Source organism: Brassica napus, chromosome C6, assembly GCF_020379485.1.
Source record: "Brassica napus cultivar Da-Ae chromosome C6, Da-Ae, whole genome shotgun sequence".
Lineage (NCBI taxonomy): Eukaryota > Viridiplantae > Streptophyta > Magnoliopsida > Brassicales > Brassicaceae > Brassica > Brassica napus.
This window is the reverse complement of record NC_063449.1, coordinates 38,493,821-38,512,739: the sequence shown is the minus strand read 5'-3', so window position 1 is coordinate 38,512,739 and position 18,919 is coordinate 38,493,821. Positions and strand designations below refer to the sequence as shown.

General features: G+C 35.9%; 3 protein-coding genes across 3 annotated transcripts; 1 reads left to right on the top strand and 2 right to left on the bottom strand.

Annotated features, from left to right (window-relative positions):
• Nucleotides 1–850: 850 nt before the first annotated feature.
• Nucleotides 851–8,487, top strand: LOC106426253 (glycerophosphodiester phosphodiesterase GDPDL3). Its single transcript, XM_013866966.3, has 8 exons — nt 851–1,098; nt 1,234–1,527; nt 2,727–3,344; nt 3,438–3,476; nt 6,721–7,005; nt 7,094–7,236; nt 7,478–7,973; nt 8,043–8,487. The coding sequence occupies exons 1-8, from the start codon at nt 996–998 to the stop codon at nt 8,330–8,332; spliced, it is 2,268 nt and encodes a 755-aa protein (XP_013722420.1). The 5' UTR covers nt 851–995; the 3' UTR covers nt 8,333–8,487.
• Nucleotides 8,488–9,037: 550 nt separating this feature from the next.
• Nucleotides 9,038–13,549, bottom strand: LOC106426251. Its single transcript, XM_013866964.3, has 4 exons — nt 12,333–13,549; nt 10,477–11,976; nt 10,238–10,385; nt 9,038–10,144 (listed from the first exon to the last, which is right to left on the bottom strand). Exons 1-4 carry the CDS (start codon nt 13,386–13,388, stop codon nt 9,156–9,158), a joined length of 3,693 nt encoding a protein of 1,230 aa, XP_013722418.1. The 5' UTR covers nt 13,389–13,549; the 3' UTR covers nt 9,038–9,155.
• A 4,099-nt stretch (nt 13,550–17,648) lies between these two features.
• LOC111203427 lies at nt 17,649–18,744 on the bottom strand. The gene has a single exon (XM_022697321.2). The coding sequence runs from the start codon at nt 18,742–18,744 to the stop codon at nt 17,785–17,787; it is 960 nt and encodes a 319-aa protein (XP_022553042.2). The 3' UTR covers nt 17,649–17,784.
• Nucleotides 18,745–18,919: the final 175 nt, after the last annotated feature.

The window sequence follows — 18,919 nt, the reverse complement described above, 5'->3', positions numbered from 1 at the left end:
AGATGTTTTTTGAACAAGAACTCAATAACCTCATAATAAACTGGAGTTTTATATTACTTTGTACATTACTTATTTTCTATATAAAGTCAGAATGTATTTTATTTTATTGAAAGTGTTACAAAAAATTTAAGCTAATTATTTTTTGAAATTTTCATGGTGGCAAGTGCCACCCTCTAGATAGACATATACATCCGCCACTTAATCTCGCTCTATGGCAGCTCTCTATGCTTGTTTGTTGGCAAGTGATACAGAAAAATTTAATCAATAAATCATCTCATTTTGCTTCTTCACCTTCTGATTGTAAGCAAAACAGGAGGAAAGAAAAAACCACAACACTTTGTGAATCTCTTTGGTAACAAAAACAACCACAAAAATGTGATACTTCTCAAAAGGTAAAGAGGCTTCATGCTTTTCTATTTAACGGTAAATACTTACTGAAAAGAAATACTTAAGTCTCTGATGTTGACATTTGAAGTCTCCGAAATCAGATATGGTCGATAAAGCTAAAGAGATGAAGACAAAACACATTTAGAAGATAGAATATGGTAGTATAGGTTTAGCAACAAGTCCCTCTCATATTCCACTCAGCATTTTCCAAGAAGAACTGACTTTAAGTAGTATCTTCAAAGGGTTACAAATGGTAACGAAAACAATAATGAAGAGCAAAGATAATAATCATAGATGATCTAGTAAATGACCAATGCGATTCATTTTTCTTCTACTTTCTTATTCATATCCGAGGAAACAAAAAAAGTCACTTGAGTAAAAAAAAAAAAAAACTTGCACGGCCTCAATTTATGGCCAAAGGTTTAAAAGAATAATGAAGCGACGACTTCCAGAGTCAACTAATAAAGTCATTTTTTTAAGTCGCGAGTCTTGAGTCTGTCTGTATTCGTCCACAGTGCCTACGAATGTTGTGCATAAAAGACTACTATTTTTGTTTTTCTACCTATGTGGTGTTGGAAAGGCTGTGAAGTAAACTAAGTAATCCGACAATGGGAGCTTCGAGAGTTTTACTCTGTTGTGTTGTTCTGATTCAGCTGTTTGCTGGTCAAACCGATGCTCAAAGATCTAGTAGTCGATGGCAAACACTCAGTGGTGAGAGTGCTCTCACTTTATATCTCTTGGCTTTCTTTATACAAATGTGTAGTAGAAGTTGGTTATAATCATAGGTATTCTCTTTTATTAAAATAACTTGTGATTGATTACTTTCTCTTTTATTTTTACCCCCAGGTGATGCTCCTCTTGTGATTGCTCGTGGTGGGTTTTCTGGATTGTTTCCAGATTCGAGTTCCATTGCTTACGGTTTCGCAAAGCAGACAAGTGTAGCAGGTGCTGCTCTATGGTGTGATGTTCAGCTAACCAAAGATGGAGCTGGGATTTGCTTTCCTGACTTAAAACTGAACAACGCTTCAACTGTCGAAGATGTTTATCCAAATCGCCAAAAAACATACTCGGTTAATGGAGTCTCTACACAGGGTTGGTTCACCATCGATTTCTCCTTGAGAGATCTCAGTGACGTTAAATGTAAGTGTTCACAACTCAGTTTTTGTTCAGAATTTTAATTTAACCACAAACTTGATATAACTTTATGATTATAAGGCTGTTCCGAACCGTACCGAACCGAACCGAACCGAAATAGACAATATGATTTGGTTTTGGTATATACCATATAAACTGAATGGATATAATTTTATAAAAACGGTAGGATTTGGATATGGTTTGGTATATAACCGATTAAACTGAATAAACCGAACAAAACTGACTAAAAGTAGAAACATGTAAATGTGTATCTATTTTATAACAATACATGAATATTTATTTGTTATATAAGTTAAATTTGTGTTAATAACTATTACCATAATGTTAATAACTATTACCATAATGTTATAGTAATAAAGAACAATTTGTAAAACAATTGAACCATAATTAAATAACAATACATCGCAATTCAGACATCTTATTTTTAAGTTTTTTTTTATCTTTTTGCTTTATTTTAGTATTCACTAAATTAATATGAAGATTATAAATTTGATAGAAAATAATTAATGGAAAATTTGCATAACTTTTTTCTTATCTATAAACAAACAGAGTTTCGTGTTCAATCGAAAAAGCATGACTTTAATGAACACTAAATATGGAAGAGTGAAAAAACTTTTCTTTTATGTTTCTGTTTTGTTTCATATTTTTATTTTCAAAATTTCAGGCTCTGATTTTAATTATAGATTTGATTATTTTATTTGATGGTAGAAGCTTTTTTACTTTTTTGTTCATTTATTTGAACATGTAATATATTTTTAATAAGTGACTGTGTTGACAATATGACTCTAAAATTCATTTTATATGATCTCAAACTAAATAATTATGTTTTTTGGTATAAAACCGAATAAATCGAAAACCGACGGTATATAAACCGAACCAAACCGAATTAAATATGGATTTAGAATGGTAGTTATATTTTACTAACCGAAATACCGAAAACCGAAAAAAACCGAACCTAAACCGAACCGATATCCGGATTGATTAAATACTTAAAATTTGTAATTAAAAAGATTAAACTAGCATTTTTAAATTATTTATAAATGTTTAATAATCATTTATAAAATTATATAAACCCAATTGGTAACCAACTTATAGTATTTCAATCAATTGTTTAGAAAATAAAATTTCAAGTTTTTTTTGTTACTTATAGAAAAATGTGTCCTTTTTGTTTTTACCTGTTGCAGTGAACAGAGGAATATTATCTCGGTCAGAAAAATTTAATGGAATATATCCGATTTTGACGGTTGAAGATGTAACCACGCAGATAAAACCTGAAAGTTTTTGGTTAAATGTTCAGTACGATGCGTTCTACGCGCAGCAAAATCTGAGCATGAGCAGTTTTCTGATATCTGCTTCCAGAACTGTTTCCATTGACTACATCTCTTCCCCTGAAGTGAATTTCTTTAAAAAGATTGCAGGCCGTTTCGGTCGTAATGGACCGAGTTTCGTGTTCCAGTTTCTTGGAAAAGAAGATTTCGAGCCGACAACTAACCGAACCTACGATTCTATCTTGAGTAACCTGACTTTTGTCAAGACGTTTGCTTCAGGGATTCTTGTTCCCAAGTCCTACATATTGCCACTTGATGACAATCAGTACTTGGTTCTTCCTCCTAAATCCTTAGTTCTAGATGCTCACAAGGCAGGATTACAAGTATATGTGTCAGGTTTTGTCAATGATAATGATATCGCTCACGACTATAGTTCCGATCCGGTGTCTGAGTATCTATCTTTTGTGGACAATGGCAATTTCTCTGTCGATGGTGTGCTCTCTGATTTTCCCATAACTGCGTCTGCATCCATTGGTAAGCAAAGTCTCTTCAAGAGGTTTATTGATCTCCTTGAAACAACATTACTCAGAAATACTCTAATCATTTTCTTTTCGTATTTTCTTCAAGACTGCTTCTCCCATCTTGGAAGAAATGCTACAAAACAAGGTAGTAAGATAATATCTAATCCACCTTTAGATTCACTCTATATGTTTTTCTAAAATATTTTTTTATTATAGAGGTGAATTTCTTCTGGTATGTGTTTCTATAATAGAATTTCTTTATTTTTAGAGAAAAATATATAAAAAAATTATTTTTATCGCTAAATATAGAGACAAAAATAACATTTTTCTATATGTTTCATAAAAATAGAGAAACACTATTATAAAAACATACATTATAGCAAAATCAACTTTATAATATAGTTCTATACTTTAGAAGAAAGTATAGAAGTACATTGAAAATATTCTAAAAGTAATTACTTTGAATCTACACTATTAAAAGAGAGACATTCTGAAAAAATTTTACTTATTCAAGGTTGTTAGACCTATTCACTAACTAATCATTATTTTTTATCTTACCTTTTATTTCTCTAACAATTTGGTAAAGAAAAACATAATACCACATAATTTAACTTATATTTTGTTTGAGTCACCACCAATCTCTAAACCTGTCTCTTTAAACTCACAAGAAACAATAACGTGACCGATTTCACCCAATATACCAAAACCATATCAATATCATTCAGCAAAAATTGTCTACATAAACTACACACTCACTAAATAAATATGTATATTAATAATTCTTTGAAGCTTGGTGCTGCAACATAAATATCTATACAACTTCAAATGATAAAGGCACATGATTCTGATAATGCATGATTTACTTAATACTTCGAAAATGTCATCAACATATTTTGATTCCTTAGGATGCACGAAACTATATACTCTTCATGGTTTATCGGTTTAGGTAGAAGAAGTGGTTCTATATAATGTCAAACTTACACATATCTATATTTTGTGAATTTTGGATATGTATTATAATTCAAAAATGATTTAAAATGATGCCCTTTGCCAAAAAAAAAGATTTAAAATCAAAATATATTTTCAACTTTCAACCTAACAACTTTAAAATATCCAAATCGCTTTTATGCCATTTTATTCATTAGAAATATCTAAGTCAAATAATTAGTTCAAAACATTTAAGTATTATACTAAATCATTTTCTAGATTTGCATAAAATACTTATCAACAATTGTAAAATACGAAAAATTCATTATCACGGGTCATACTATATTTACATTCAAATATATTGACTCAGTCATAACAAATAAATGCATAAATTTATTTATGGAATTTAAAATATTTGATAGACGGAGATTTACTTGGATTTTTACATCATATTTATTTTTAAAATGTATAAAGAAGAATTCGTTAATCAACAAAGATCTCGGGTTAGGTTTTTGGCAGAAAATATACTTAAAGCAAACTTTCCTATTATATGCTAGGTTACAATGAATCATTTAATGTCCTATATTAAATAAATATATAATTAGCAATTCAAAAGCCTTTAAGTATTTTAACTCATATTAAATGAAATAGTTATATATAAAATTATATTTAATTTGGATGATATATCTTTAAAATCATTTTCTATCCAAATATTCATTATATCTAAGATGAAAACAAAAATGGGCTCGGTTCGAGACTTTTTGGTGTTTTGAGGTTAGATATTTAAACCTTATTCATATTCGTGTATTTGTAAATTTTGGTTAAGATTTTTGGAACATTGCGGGTTTGGTTCAGGCTTGAGTATCCGTATAATTACGTAAAGTTTTCAAAAATCCAAAAATATATTTTAAAATACTCAAAATCCAAAAAAGAAACAAATATACAAAAATAAAATCCAAAGAGAATCATTCTAAAAATGTATTGTAAAAAAGTATCCATATAATTATGTATAACTATTTATTATTTTATCCTACTATTAATTACTCTATCTATACAAAATTAAAAAAAATATTTTTAATGAATCATATTATTACTCCGCATTTCATATGATACACTTTTTCTCTAAATTATTTTATCACCCAGCATTATGGTTATTATGAAATAATGTTAAGTACCATATCTTTTGCTCAAGATGGATCTACATGCTGACAAAAAAAAAAAGAAGATGGATCTACAACATTTAGACATCAATTATAAAATGAGTTATCATATATGATACATCATTTATACCATATCATCTTATATTATATAACTCCAAATATTAACAAAATAAAATTTGATAAAACCACTTTAGTAAACCATATGCTAATATATATATCAAATTTGTTTTTCAATTATATATATATATATATATATATTATGCTAAATTAATTTTTATAAAATTATTTATACCAACAATTTGTTATTTAAGATAAGTTTAAAGTTACTAAAATCCCTACAAAAATTTTTGCTGATTTTTTAGTTCAACTAAAAGAAAGAAAAATTACAAAAAATGTAACTCTTATAAATACACACAAAATATAATGAGAGAGATTAGGTTTGGGAATTTGGGTTTTCGGGTCGGGTACAAATCGGTTCCTTTCAAATTCGATTTGCTCTGGTTCCTCAACATTTGGATCCAACTAGGTATTTGAAAGAAATTCGGTTCGGGTTCGGGTCGGTTCCTTTCGGATCCGAGTCAGTTCAAGTCCATAATTCAAGTACATCTAAAATACATGTAATTTGGATATGTGACGGGTCCGGCGGTTCGGGTATTTAAGACCAAAAAAGACTCATAGAATCCAAAAACATGTAAAACTCAAAACACGAAAGCTATCTGAAAATATTCAAATATCAAAAAAGACCTGAAATTTTACCCAAAATCTTATCCAAGGAGCCAAAAATATCCACAATTTTATCTAAATACCAAAGATATATTTTGAAAATTTTCTTGAAACTTGAAACTATAACCAAAACGCGAACCCAAAACTTAAAAAATAAATAAATATATATATATATATATATATATGTATGTATATATACTGAAAATATATATGAAATAACCAAATATACATAATGTACACACAATATTTTGGGTATCTGGGTATCCGGTGTCAAATAGAAACTCACGAGTCCAAAAAATCTAATATGTACATTTTCCCTATCCCAGACTTGAACCTGTATTTCGTGTTGGTTTCGGGTCATTATTTTGATCGGGTAAATTTTCATGCTTAAAAGAAAATCTCAAATAAATTAATTCATTTTATACAAATTTCCTTATTCAATATAATACGATTTTATAACATAATAATATACAACAAACCCAAAATATGAATTCATATCCAATTTTGTTTATAACCCACTAACCCGCGCTTTCGAAGCGCGAGTCAAAATCTAGTATTTATTAATGGTTCATGCTTCAGTTGATTTTCTGGTTATATCAAAAAATGGAGCGAGTGGGGAGTATCCTGGATGTACAGACATGGCATATGATAAGGCTATCAAAGATGGTGCTGATGTCATCGACTGCTCAGTCCAAATGTCCAGCGACGGTAAACCCTTTTGCTCAAGTTCGATAGATCTCTCGAACATCACAAACATCGCCCAGACATCTTTCGCGCAACGTTCAACTCATGTTCCTGAGATTAGCTCAAATGATGGAATATACACTTTTAGTCTCACATGGTCTGAGATCCAGACCTTAAAACGTAAGTTTCACTTGGCCCTAAGTTACTTGTATATGGTTAAAAAAAACTACATACCTTGAGAGTTACGTCAACAAATTTTTTTGTGCAGCTGCGATTTCAAACCCTTACAGAGCATACAATATGTTCAGGAATCCGAATGAGAAAAATTCAGGGAAGTTTATTTTGCTTTCTGAGTTTCTAAGCTTGGCAAAGAACTCAACTTCACTCTCCGGTGTTTTGATCAGTGTAGAGGTGATTATTCTTAAGATTTTCAACAATCAGATTGTGGCCAAGCCACTATATTTATTTTCTTTTCGTGTCCTTCAGAAAGTTAGGACGGGTTCTGAGAATTTAAAACCCATAAACATTTTTTAAAAACCTTATAAATTTTTTTTTCATAATTTGGAAGCATATTCTTATATAAAAAACCTATAAAATTTTTGGGGCTTACTACTAATGTTTCATTGGTCTTGGCCCAAATTCGTCCATGCAGAAAGCAGTGTACTTGAGAGAGAAGCAAGGGCTAGACGTGGTAAAAGCAGTTCTTGATACACTCACGGAAACTGGTTACAGCAATGGATCAACCACCAAAACAAAGGTCATGATTCAGTCAACGAACAGTTCGGTTCTTGTTGACTTCAAGAAGCAGAGCAGCAAGTATGAGACTGTCTACAAAGTTGAAGAAAAAATTGGTGATATAAGTGACTCTGCCATCGAAGACATAAAGAAATTCGCTAACGCTGTTGTCATCGTAAAAACATCAGTCTTTCCCTTATTTGATGATGGATTCATCATTAGGCAAACCAATGTTGTGGAGAAGCTGCACAAGTCTAAGCTCCCGGTTTATGTGGAGCTGTTTCAGAACGAGTTTGTATCTCAACCATTCGACTTCTTCTCTGATCCAACCGTTGAGATAAACTCTTATGTCAGCGGAGCTGGTATCGATGGAACCATCACAGAGTTTCCTTTCACAGCTGCAAGATACAAAAGTAAGTGGCCGCCCCCAAACTTTCAGAACCCACTCACAACAATGCGTGACTTTGTTTTCTCTTGTGCAGGGAATCGATGTTTGGGAACAAAAGAAACTATACCACCACAATACATGTCCCCTGTTCCACCGGGACTTTTCTTAAACCTTGTGAATGCCATACCTCCAGCCCAAGCTCCAAACCCGGTTTTCACAGATGATGATGTAACTGAGCCACCACTACCTCCGGTTACAGCAAAATCTCCAACCTCGGCACCTGGAACCTCATTCACCAATGCACAAGCACCTAGGTCTAGCGGACAAACTCGACTCACTCTATCTCTTCGCCTCTCTGTTTTCGCTTCTCTTCTACTTCTTTGATCTCTTCTCTTGTGGTCATTCTAAATGTTTTATGTGATGTGTTATACTCTTAGCGGCTTCCAGTGTTGTTTTCTTTACTATTGCATGTTTTATCAAGTCAATATCAGAAGTATGACATTCATTCTTAGGCTGAAATATAGACACAAGATTATCCGCTTAAGCCAGCTTAATTTTATTTGTGCCCGCTTGTTTGGCCTCCAAGAATCAATCACGTATTGATTGATTTGTTGAATATCTATATGAGAAATTTAGTAGGATAACTCACAATTTTTAAGTTTTTGTTACAAAATAACTCTAAATAAAAAAAAACCATAATAAGTTTTATTAAAATATAAAAATGTATTTTTGGGCTAACTAATTTAGACTTAGATTTAGACTTAAGGGGTGAAGTTTTGGAGATATGGTTTCAAATTTTAAAAAATAAATATTAAAATTTTCAAAATAAAAAAAAAGCTATTTTAGTCATTTTCTTAGAGTTATTTTTGTACAAAAACTTAAAAAAAGCTATTATATTTCTCTTTTTTATTAGATTCTGCGTTTATTTTGTCAGCTTTGTGTTCAATGTAACGACAGAAATTTATTTGATATCAGAGAGTTTATCTTTCTTTAAGCCTTTTGGCTTGTTCTTGTTTTTAAAAAAAGCTATGTGTGATTCTTTCTTAGAATACAAGGGTTGAATCTCTGTCTTTGTGTGGATTCACATAGACTTTGATTCACATAGACTTTGATTCACATAGACTCGGATCAAACTGAGATTCAGAGTTCAAATGAACACACTAACGAATGTATATTACAACACATCAAAGCTCTAAACCGACATTATCTATTCTTCTTCCTCCTCCATCATGCGAAACCTTCCGGTTTCATAGACATGGTAGGTCCACACAGGTAGAAGCAATTCTCTTGCGGCCTCGAGCTTCTTCACTTCCTCTTCATCTCTTTCTTCACCAATCTCTCTCTCTATCATTGGGTAAATCCTCGGAAGCGAGACCAACATTGTGTCAAGCTCTTTCCACTCTCTATCTTCTTCTTCTTCTTCTTCCCTACTAAGCAACTTCACACATAGAAAGTGCAGCAACCCTAAAACTGTACTGTAATCTTTCTTCTCTATACACACGGCTGAACACATCAAAACAACGTAACCGATTCCATCAACCACTTTGGAGCTACCTTTCACCAACGAAACTATGGTATCTCTCAGTCTTTTGAGTGCCGGGAGTTGGAGATGAGATGACTCTGAGGTGTCATCCATTTCATGTAGCTCAAGCTTCGCGCATGTAAGAAGCCATGTCGGAAAGCAGAGTTTGATGTGATTGAATCTGCTGGTGTATGAATCTTCTTCTTCTTCTTCCATGTTGTTGTTGATGAAACAAGGTCCTAATGCAAGAACCAAATCTGGTATCCACGGGTTTAAAGCTGTCACGAGTTTTAATGCATAAGCCGAGCCTAACGATATCTCCACCGCGGTGAATAGATCAAGCAGGTCGTTCGCAAGGTCAAAAGCTTCAAACAAAGGGCATGACGGTCCTCTCATCAGCAGGTTTATCAACTTCCCGGCGTAACTGGTCGAGCTTTTGGCACACAGAATTATGTCCTTCAAATCTGCATCCTCAAACTGTAACTTACCAGTTGAATGGTGGTCGAAACTGGAGATGGCGTACTTGAGATATGCAGATGTGAACTTCAACATTCTTGCTTGGAAATGAGAAGCAAGACCCATCTCTGTTGACTCAACGATAAACTTGAGAATCGCAGTTAGCATCTTCACCTTGTTCAGTACACCTCCTTCCTTTGATCTAAGACCCTCTGAAGCTGCATGAAGCATAATAACAATGTTAGAATTCTTCATTGACTCTTACTAACAATAAGCAAGAGCTACATAATGAACTCAACGTCTCCACTCACCATCATCACTGTCATTTGAATTTCTTCTTTTTGATTTCTTGCTAAGGTGCGTCTTTAGAGCTATGGTCTCTGACGTTCCATTGTCACCTTCCTGGAATAGTTGTTCTGTACAGCCTAGAATGTGACTCATTGTTTGGTCCAGAATATCCTGTTAAGCAAAAAAAAAAAATCCTAATAAGTTAGTAATCTGATTGTAATAAAGAGTAAAGAATCAAGAGGGAAAGCTAAAAGGTTCTTGCCTCTGTATCATTCATCTGTACATCCGTATCAAGATTCTGAAGAGTCATGTGTAAAGCAAGAGAAGTATATGCTAATACAGGGTACACGTCCATGTATCTACAACAAGAGGATTGCAGTATGCTAGTCTGGGAGACTACTTTTAAGGCAATGCACAACTCCTCAATATCAGAAGACTCGAGTATTGCTTTACGAGCATCTTCCATGATAAGTAAATCCTTTATCTGCCATGATATTCCTACAGCTACCGAATAATCGTCCTCGAAGCTGATTGCATTTTTCTCGCTAACATGTTTCCACTTTGCGGAAGATGAATTTTTAGAGGACTTTGATTTCTTCCTCGTAGCTGAGTAGACATTATTTCTCTCTACTTCATCGCCGAAATTGATCTGGCAGCGGTACGCAGTCTTCTGCAGGGTACTGGTGAAAGTTCCAATGAGGTCAGAAAAGGCATTAGAAGACAGGAGTAACTTGTGTACAGACCTAATCTCGACCTGTCTTCCTTCATCACCAGGCAAACCACCACAGGTAACAACCAAATTCATGCAATCTTCTAGTACCTCAGAGACGGTCTCAGGGGAGACCATAGCAAGAATATCAAAGACAGCTGACTGAGCCTGCGCAGTGGGTGCAGAAGCTAGCAAGCTTTTCAGTTTTTCTCCAGGTAACAACTCTTTAAGAGAGGCCATACACCCAGAATCAGCAGCAACCAGATCTTTACAGAGATAGTACGAAGCAACAAGCAAGCCTTCAATCTGGTTATCCTCTAGCTTATCATCACCTGACAAGATGGAATCCAAGAAGAATCCCACCAGCTGGCGTGCTGATTGAACGGTAGCTCCTAAAGATACTAAAAACTCGCAAAATCTTGCACCAGCCAGTGGGTTTCTGTTGATGAGTGTCCTACAGCGCGTGCAGGCCTCCTCAGCTCTCTTTCTTGATGGAAAATACGATGGCATCAGAAGCCGTGCGATTCCCTTAGCAACATGAGTTTGGTCAGAAGCAAGCACAGATAACAACACATCCAAACTCACTACCGTGTTAAACTGGAAAGTACGAACATCTCTCAAGAGCAGGAGCAAATCTACCATGGCAACCCGTACGGAAGTAACACTATCCAGCATCAAATGCCCCAGTCTCGGCAGAAGCACCTTAAGAATCCCATGGGACTGAGGGTTCGCAAGGAGATAAGTTATACCATTAACCGTCGAAAGCCTAACCTCGCTGCAAGACTCATGCGACATGTCGTTGAAGATCTTGGTGATGATCTTGGTAATTGTTAGCGACGGGATCACTTCCCAGAAAAGATAGAAAACTCGACAGAGACCTTCCACGGCAACAGACCTCACTTCTGGGCATTCATCGCTCATTAGTTTCTCCAACAAGTAGAACTGTTTGTCAAGCAGCTTATCTTTCTCTTCTTTTGTTGCATCCGGATCCTCCATGGGGAAAAGATCCAGAAGCAAATGTAAAGCATTTAAACGAACATTTGAATTTGCAACCTGAAAAGATTATCAGAGCAGGCTAGTTAAGGTCTAGGCAAGGTTCTACAATTCGGTCTAGGCGGCAAATCCCCTTATTTTCTTAAAATCTGACTTATAAGACTCAAATCGGTTTAAACTATTCTAAAGCTGTTTAAATGGATTTAAATTAGTACAAATCTGTTAAATTATTTATTTTATATATCTGATTTTGATAATTTATTAAAAAAAAATATAACTAAATGTAAAAAAATTAAAATATCTTATATAAATGTAAAATGTATATAAAATAAATCAATAATTCTACTAGGGGCCAGTCCTAAGTCTAGTTACCTAGCTATTCTTGAACATTGTATGTACAAGTTAAAGAAACTAACCTGCAACGAGCGGAATATCATAGGCTCAGCAAGGCCAAAGAGAAGCTTCTCGACGCCCTGAGTAGTCCTCTGGGATATAAACCCTCCGAGAACCTTCCTTAGAGAAGCAGCAAAGGCGGACGAACCGGCGTGAATAGCACAATCAACAATCCCCTGCATAAAACCTTCTTCAATCTCACCTCTCAAATCATCCTCAACCTCTCTCCACGCCCTAAACAGAATCCCACCGAACCCTTCCAGCACCGATTTCCTCCCGAAAGGAATCTGAGCTTTAACAACGGCGAGGCCCGACTTCATCAGCTGCCTGCTGAGCCCGAACGCGAAAGAGAGAAACCTCTGGCCGTCCTCTGTCTTCAAATACAGAGGCGAAACTACGCAGCGCATGAGGAGCATCCTCAGATCTCCGATGCTCTCTTCGTCGTCGAAATCGAACAACGCGAACGCTTCTCTCAGCATGTAGACTCGATGTACGTCTACTTTCTTCTTCAGCGTCAGTGACCTCGATAACAGAAACGGTAACAGCTGAGAGATCAGAGTTTCTCTCTCGATGAGCCCTTCCTTCCACCAAGACTCGCAGACTCCGGCGACCTCCAGGCACAGAACCGGATCCGACTCGAAGAGGATGAGACTGTTATGCAAAGCTTGTGCCGCGGGGAGTAGATCGGAGGCCGAGAAGGCTTTCTTGGGAGATAGAACGCACAAGTGGAGTACATGAGAGAGGACCTGGAGAGAAGCGAGGATCTGGTGCTGCTGCTGATCCGAATCCGAGTCGGATCCGGGTGGTCCGTTGCCACGTTGGCGCTTGGGTGGAGGCGAATTAGAGGGAGAAGGAGGAGGAGGAGGAGGAGGATGCGATGGATTCTGGAAGGATTGAGTGTGGTGGAGTATGGAGTGGAGGAGAGCGAGTGGGAGAGAAGATGAGAGGTCCGACGAGGGCTTTACGGAGTTGACGATGGTTTTCAGAGATGGTTTGGAGGATTTTAAGGTTGATTTGGCGGCGGATGAGAGGAATTCCTCGGCGGATGTCTTGAGAGATGACCGGAGCCTCTTCTCCATTTTTACTTCCTGCAATTTTCCGTTTCAATTTTTAGGGTTTTTCGTTTTCTGTTACTAAAGAAATGGGGGAAGAGGCGGTGGTGGTGGGGGCATAAACATTTTGAATTTTGTGAATTCAACCGCCGGTCGCCACTTTAAATATATTTATGTTATATAGTATCGAAAAATTTAAATAAGGGCGAAATATTTTCTCCGCATAAAGAAGATATACGATAAATATGCAATAGAAAATATTTACTATGAAGAGGGAGAATAGATATGAGATGTAATGATTCTTTGTTTATAAACTTTTTTTCTTGTTTTTTGGTGTACAAAAGAGTGAGATGAGTGATGGTATTTATAGTGAGCAACAATACATAAAATAACAAAGATTGTGCTTGATTTGGTAAATGAGTGGGTGATCATAGTGCTTGGTGAGTAGATGATCATAGTGCTTGGTGAGTAGATGATCATAGTGCTTGAGTTGGTAAAGGAGTGGAGGATCATTTCAAAGTTTATCTTATAACACTCCCCCTTGATCATCCATCTTGTATTAAATTAAGTTTCGTAACACTCCCCTTTGGGGACCGGTGTCACTCTCCGCTCTCGCTTAACGTCTTTGTTGCCTCGTTAAAAACCTTTCTAGGAAAACCCAATGGGAAAAACCATAGTTAGGTAAAAAGAGTACAACTACGTAAGCTCCCCCTCGATTGAGCAGTCATAGATCCTTCTGATGACGCATTCCAATGTTATGGACATGTTTTCTGAATACCGAAGTAGGGAGTGATTTTGTGAAGAGGTCGGCTGCATTGTCGCATGATCGACCATATCTTACTTCAATATCTTTATTCTTCTCGAGCTCTTGAGTATATGAGAAGAACTTCGGAGGTATATGTTTGGTTCTATCGCTTTTGATATATCCTTCCTTCGTTTGAGCAACACATGCCGCTTTATCTTCATATAGAATAGTTGGCCCCATACTTTTGTCAATCCCACTACTTGAACAAATGTGTTGGCTTATAGATCTTAGACATACACATTCTTTACTCGCTTCATGGAGTGCGATGATCTCAGCATGATTTGAAGAGGTAGCCACAAGCGTTTGTTTCTGAGAACGCCAAGATATAGCAGTGCCTCCGATCGTAAAAACATATCCTGTTTGCGATCGGGCTTTGTGTAGATCTGAAAGATATCCTGCATCTGCAAAACCAACCATTTGACCATTTGAATCTTTAGGGTAAAATAAGCCTAAATCAATAGTCCCTTGTAGGTAACGAAAGACATGTTTAATTCCATTCCAATGTCTTCGTGTTGGAGATGAGCTAAATCTTGCTAGAAGATTAACAGTGAATGATATATCAGGCCGTGTACAATTTGCAAGGTACATCAACGCTCCAATTGCACTTAGATATGGTACTTCCGGACCAAGTATCTCTTCTTTTTCCTCAGGTGGTCGAAATGGATCACTTTCAATGTTAAGTGATCTAACGACCATCGGGGTGCTAAGAGGAGTTGATTTATCCATGTTAAATCGTTTCAACACTCTTTTAGTGTATGTGGATTGATGCACAAATATACCATTTTGTGAATGTTCTATTTGTAGGCCAAGACAATACTGTGTCTGTCCAAGATCTTTCATCTCAAATTCTCCTTTGAGATAGTCTGATGCCTTTTGTATTTCTTTTTGAGTTCCAATAATATTTAGATCATCAACATATACCGCGATTATCACAAATCCGGATGTTGTTTTCTTGATGAAAACACATGGGCATATAGGATCATTCACATATCCTTCTTTTGTTAAATGTTCACTGAGACGATTGTACCACATACGTCCAGATTGTTTTAACCCATATAATGATCTTTGCAATTTTATTGCACATAACTCTTTAGGTTTGGAACTTAATGCTTCTGGCATTTTAAATCCATCAGGATTTTCATGTAGATATTAGTATCTAATGATCCGTATAGATAAGCTGTAACAACATCCATGAGACGCATCTCAAGATTTTTATCAGCGGCTAGACTCATCAGGAATCTAAATGTGATCGCATCCATTACAGGAGAATATGTTTCCTCATAATCAATACCAGGTCTTTGAGAAAATCCTTGGGCTACAAGGCGAGCTTTATACCTTGTAATCTCATTTTTCTCATTTCGTTTTCGAACGAAAATCCATCTGTACCCAACTGGTCTCACATCTTCAGGTGTGAGTACAATAGATCCAAACACTTTTCGTTTGTTAAGCGAATCAAGTTCGATTTGTATTGCTTCTTTCCATTTATTCCAATCATGTCTCTTTTGACATTCATATATGGATTTCGGTTCTGGATCATCGGTATCTTCATTTACCTCACTTGACACGATATATGAGAAAGCATCATCAAGGTCATTTTGTTCATTTCTATTCCATATCCTTTTATTATGGATGTAATTAATAGAAATCTCATGATTATCTTTCGATTCATGATGCTCTGATTCATCAGAGTCCTTATCATTTATTTCTTCCAAAATATTTTCTGCTATTTTGGGTGCATCATATATTTCAGCTTTCTTCTGTTTCCTAGGATTCTTATCCTTAGAACCAGCAGGTCTACCACGCTTCAGGCGTGTTTTTGGCTCTCGTGTGTCATCCTCCTTTTCTTGTTCATTTGGCATTTTGATACGAGCAGGAGCATTTGCAGCTGGTATATGAGATTTAGTTACCGTCTTGGTATCTGCAAATGCATCAGGTAGCTGGTTAGCTATACTCTGTAAATGCATAATTCGTCGAACTTCTAGTTCTGACTCTTTAGTAGGAGGATCAAGATATAACAATGATGGTACACTCCATTTTATATCACTTCCAACATTTTTGTTTTCTCCCCCTAGAACTGGGAATACATTTTCGTCAAAATGACAATCAGCAAAACGTGCTGTAAAGACGTCACCAGTCTGTGGTTCTAGGTATCTTATAATTGATGGAGAATCACAACCAACATATATTCCCAACCTTCTTTGTGGTCCCATCTTTGTTCGTTGTGGTGGTGCTACAGGCACATATACCGCACAACCAAAGATTCTAAAGTGGGAAATGTTTGGTTCTCGACCAAACGCTAACTGTAGTGGGGAATACTTATGGTATGCACTCGGTCTGATCCGAATGAGTGCTTCTGCATGCAAAATGGCATGTCCCCATACAGAGGTTGGAAGTTTTGATCTCATGATCAATGGTCTTGCAATCAATTGCAGACGCTTAATTAAAGATTCAGCCAAACCATTTTGCGTATGAACATGAGCAACCGAATGTTCAACTTCAATTCCCATTACCATACAATAGTCATTGAATGCTTGGGATGTGAATTCACCAGCGTTGTCTAGTCTAACTCTTTTAATAGTATAATCAGGAAACTGTGCTCGCAGTTTGATTATCTGAGTTAGAAATCTCGCAAATGCCACATTTCGAGATGATAATAGACAAACGTGTGACCATCTACTGGATGCGTCAATTAATACCATAAAATAGTGGAATGGTCCACATGGTGGATGTATCGGTCCACATATATCACCTTGAATTCTTTCAAGGAACTTTGGTGATTCTTTATCGATTTTGGTTGGCGATGGCCTTACGATCAATTTTCCTAGAGAACATGCAACACATGTCATTTTATTCCCTTGAGAAATCTCCTGGATTTTCAATGGATGACCATGTGAACTTTTTATGATTTTACGCATCATTGTAGTGTCTGGGTGGCCAAGGCGATCATGCCGTAACGTGAACTCTTCTGGGTTCCGTTTTACTACAAGATTTGATTCGATCTCATCGATATAAGTATGATGTAATCCCGAAGGAAGTTCTGGAAACTTTTCCAATATGTGTTTTCTGCCACATTTTTTCAGAAATTACATACATGTATTTCTTTCCATCCTCAGTTGCAGACTGAGTATCATATCCGTGAAGATATATGTCTTTAAAACTCAACAAATTCCTTTTAGAACTCGGAGAGTATAAAGCATTATTTATGGAAAATTTTGTTCCATTCGGCAAAGTAAAGTTTGCTTTACCGGTTCCTTCAATCACGTCTGCAGGACCTGATATTGTATTGACGACAATTCTTGCCGGTTTTATATCAGAGAAATATCTCTTTTGTCTCAGAATAGTGTGCATTGTTCCACTATCTGGTATGCATATTTCACGAATCCGTTTCTTGGATTTTGCTCCATTAGTATTCTGATCCATTTATGAAATTATCATAAACATTAAATAAAAGTGAAACGTGAAATTTATTCATTTATTATATAAAGAAAACACAAAAATAATTATACATATATTGTTGTTAAAACAACATTATTCTTTGAAAACATAATTATTATACATTACAAATGAGGACTATTCAGCAGTCTTATTAGAAACATTTTCGTACTCTTCAAGAGTATTCTAGTCCAACTCATTTGCGAAATCAGAGGATTCAAGGTATGAGGTCCCTTCAACGTTTTCCGTGAGGTTCACCTCTTTAGCCTTTCCTTTTATGGATTCTTGATATAACTTGCACAAATGTGGGGGAGTACGACAGGTACGGGACCAATGTCCTTTACATCCACATCTGTAACATACAGTCTCACTTTTCTTTGTGGTATCCTCTTCGGTTTCTTTGCCTTTATGAGGTTGTTCAGATCTAACCCATTTGTTAGATCTAATACTTTTAGGATAGTAAGGCTTTCCACGTTTGTTGTTGAAACGCCGACCACGACCTCGGTTGGTATGGTTTCTCCTTCCCGAATATTCTACCGCCGTAGCATTCACTTCGGGAAATGCCTTGGCTCCCGTAGGTCGGGAATTATGGTTTTTGATTAGTAACTCATCGTTCTTTTCAGCCAACATGAGTGTTACCATCAATTCAGAAAATTTGGTGTACCCACATTTTCTGTAAATTCGGGATAAGACGTTGTGTTCTTTGTGGAAAGTATTGTATGTCTTGTCAAGCATTTCTGCTTCGGTGACAGGGTTACCACAATATTTTAATTGTGCAACTATCCTCAAGATAGTGGAATTGTAATCTCTAACCCTTTGGAAATCCTGAAACCTCAGGGTTTTCCACTCTTCAAGAGCGTGAGGGAGATTGATTTCCTTCTGATTATCGAATCTGTCTTTCAAGGCTTGCCATAGTACGGCTGGGTCCTCAACGTCCCCATAGTCGTGAGTTAGATTCTCATCTAAATGCTTCTTCAGGAAGATTATCGCTTCGGCTATATGCTCGGGTGGCGATTTGTTACCGACTTTTATCGCTTCGGTTATTTTTTTTATTACAAGATAAGGTTTCACATTTGTGACCCATCTGACATAATTTTCGCCGGTTATTTTCAGAGCCGGGAACTGGAGTTTCTCGACGTTTGCCATTTGTATTTCTAAAACACAAAATAATAATTTTATTAGAACTTCATAATTTAAAAACCGTTTACATTAATCATACAAGCAATTACAAGGAGAAGCGATGTAAATAAAATTAAACCGATATTCATCTTAAATTCACTTGGAGTAAATTCTCCAACGAATAAACCATAAATAGAAACAC

Bases quoted from the DNA above. Each gene is read 5' to 3' on its own strand.
- LOC106426253 (XM_013866966.3), top strand. From the start codon at position 996: ATGGGAGCTTCGAGAGTTTTACTCTGTTGTGTTGTTCTGATTCAGCTG. The intron at 3,477-6,720 runs GTAGTAAGATAA...TTCATGCTTCAG, and splicing joins AAGAAATGCTACAAAACAAG to TTGATTTTCTGGTTATATCA. The intron at 7,237-7,477 runs GTGATTATTCTT...TCGTCCATGCAG, and splicing joins GTGTTTTGATCAGTGTAGAG to AAAGCAGTGTACTTGAGAGA.
- LOC111203427 (XM_022697321.2), bottom strand. From the start codon at position 18,744: ATGGCAAACGTCGAGAAACTCCAGTTCCCGGCTCTGAAAATAACCGGC.
- LOC106426251 (XM_013866964.3), bottom strand. From the start codon at position 13,388: ATGGAGAAGAGGCTCCGGTCATCTCTCAAGACATCCGCCGAGGAATTC. The intron at 10,386-10,476 runs GCAAGAACCTTT...TTTGCTTAACAG, and splicing joins TACAGATGAATGATACAGAG to GATATTCTGGACCAAACAAT. The intron at 10,145-10,237 runs GTGAGTGGAGAC...TGCTTCATGCAG, and splicing joins TTCAAATGACAGTGATGATG to CTTCAGAGGGTCTTAGATCA.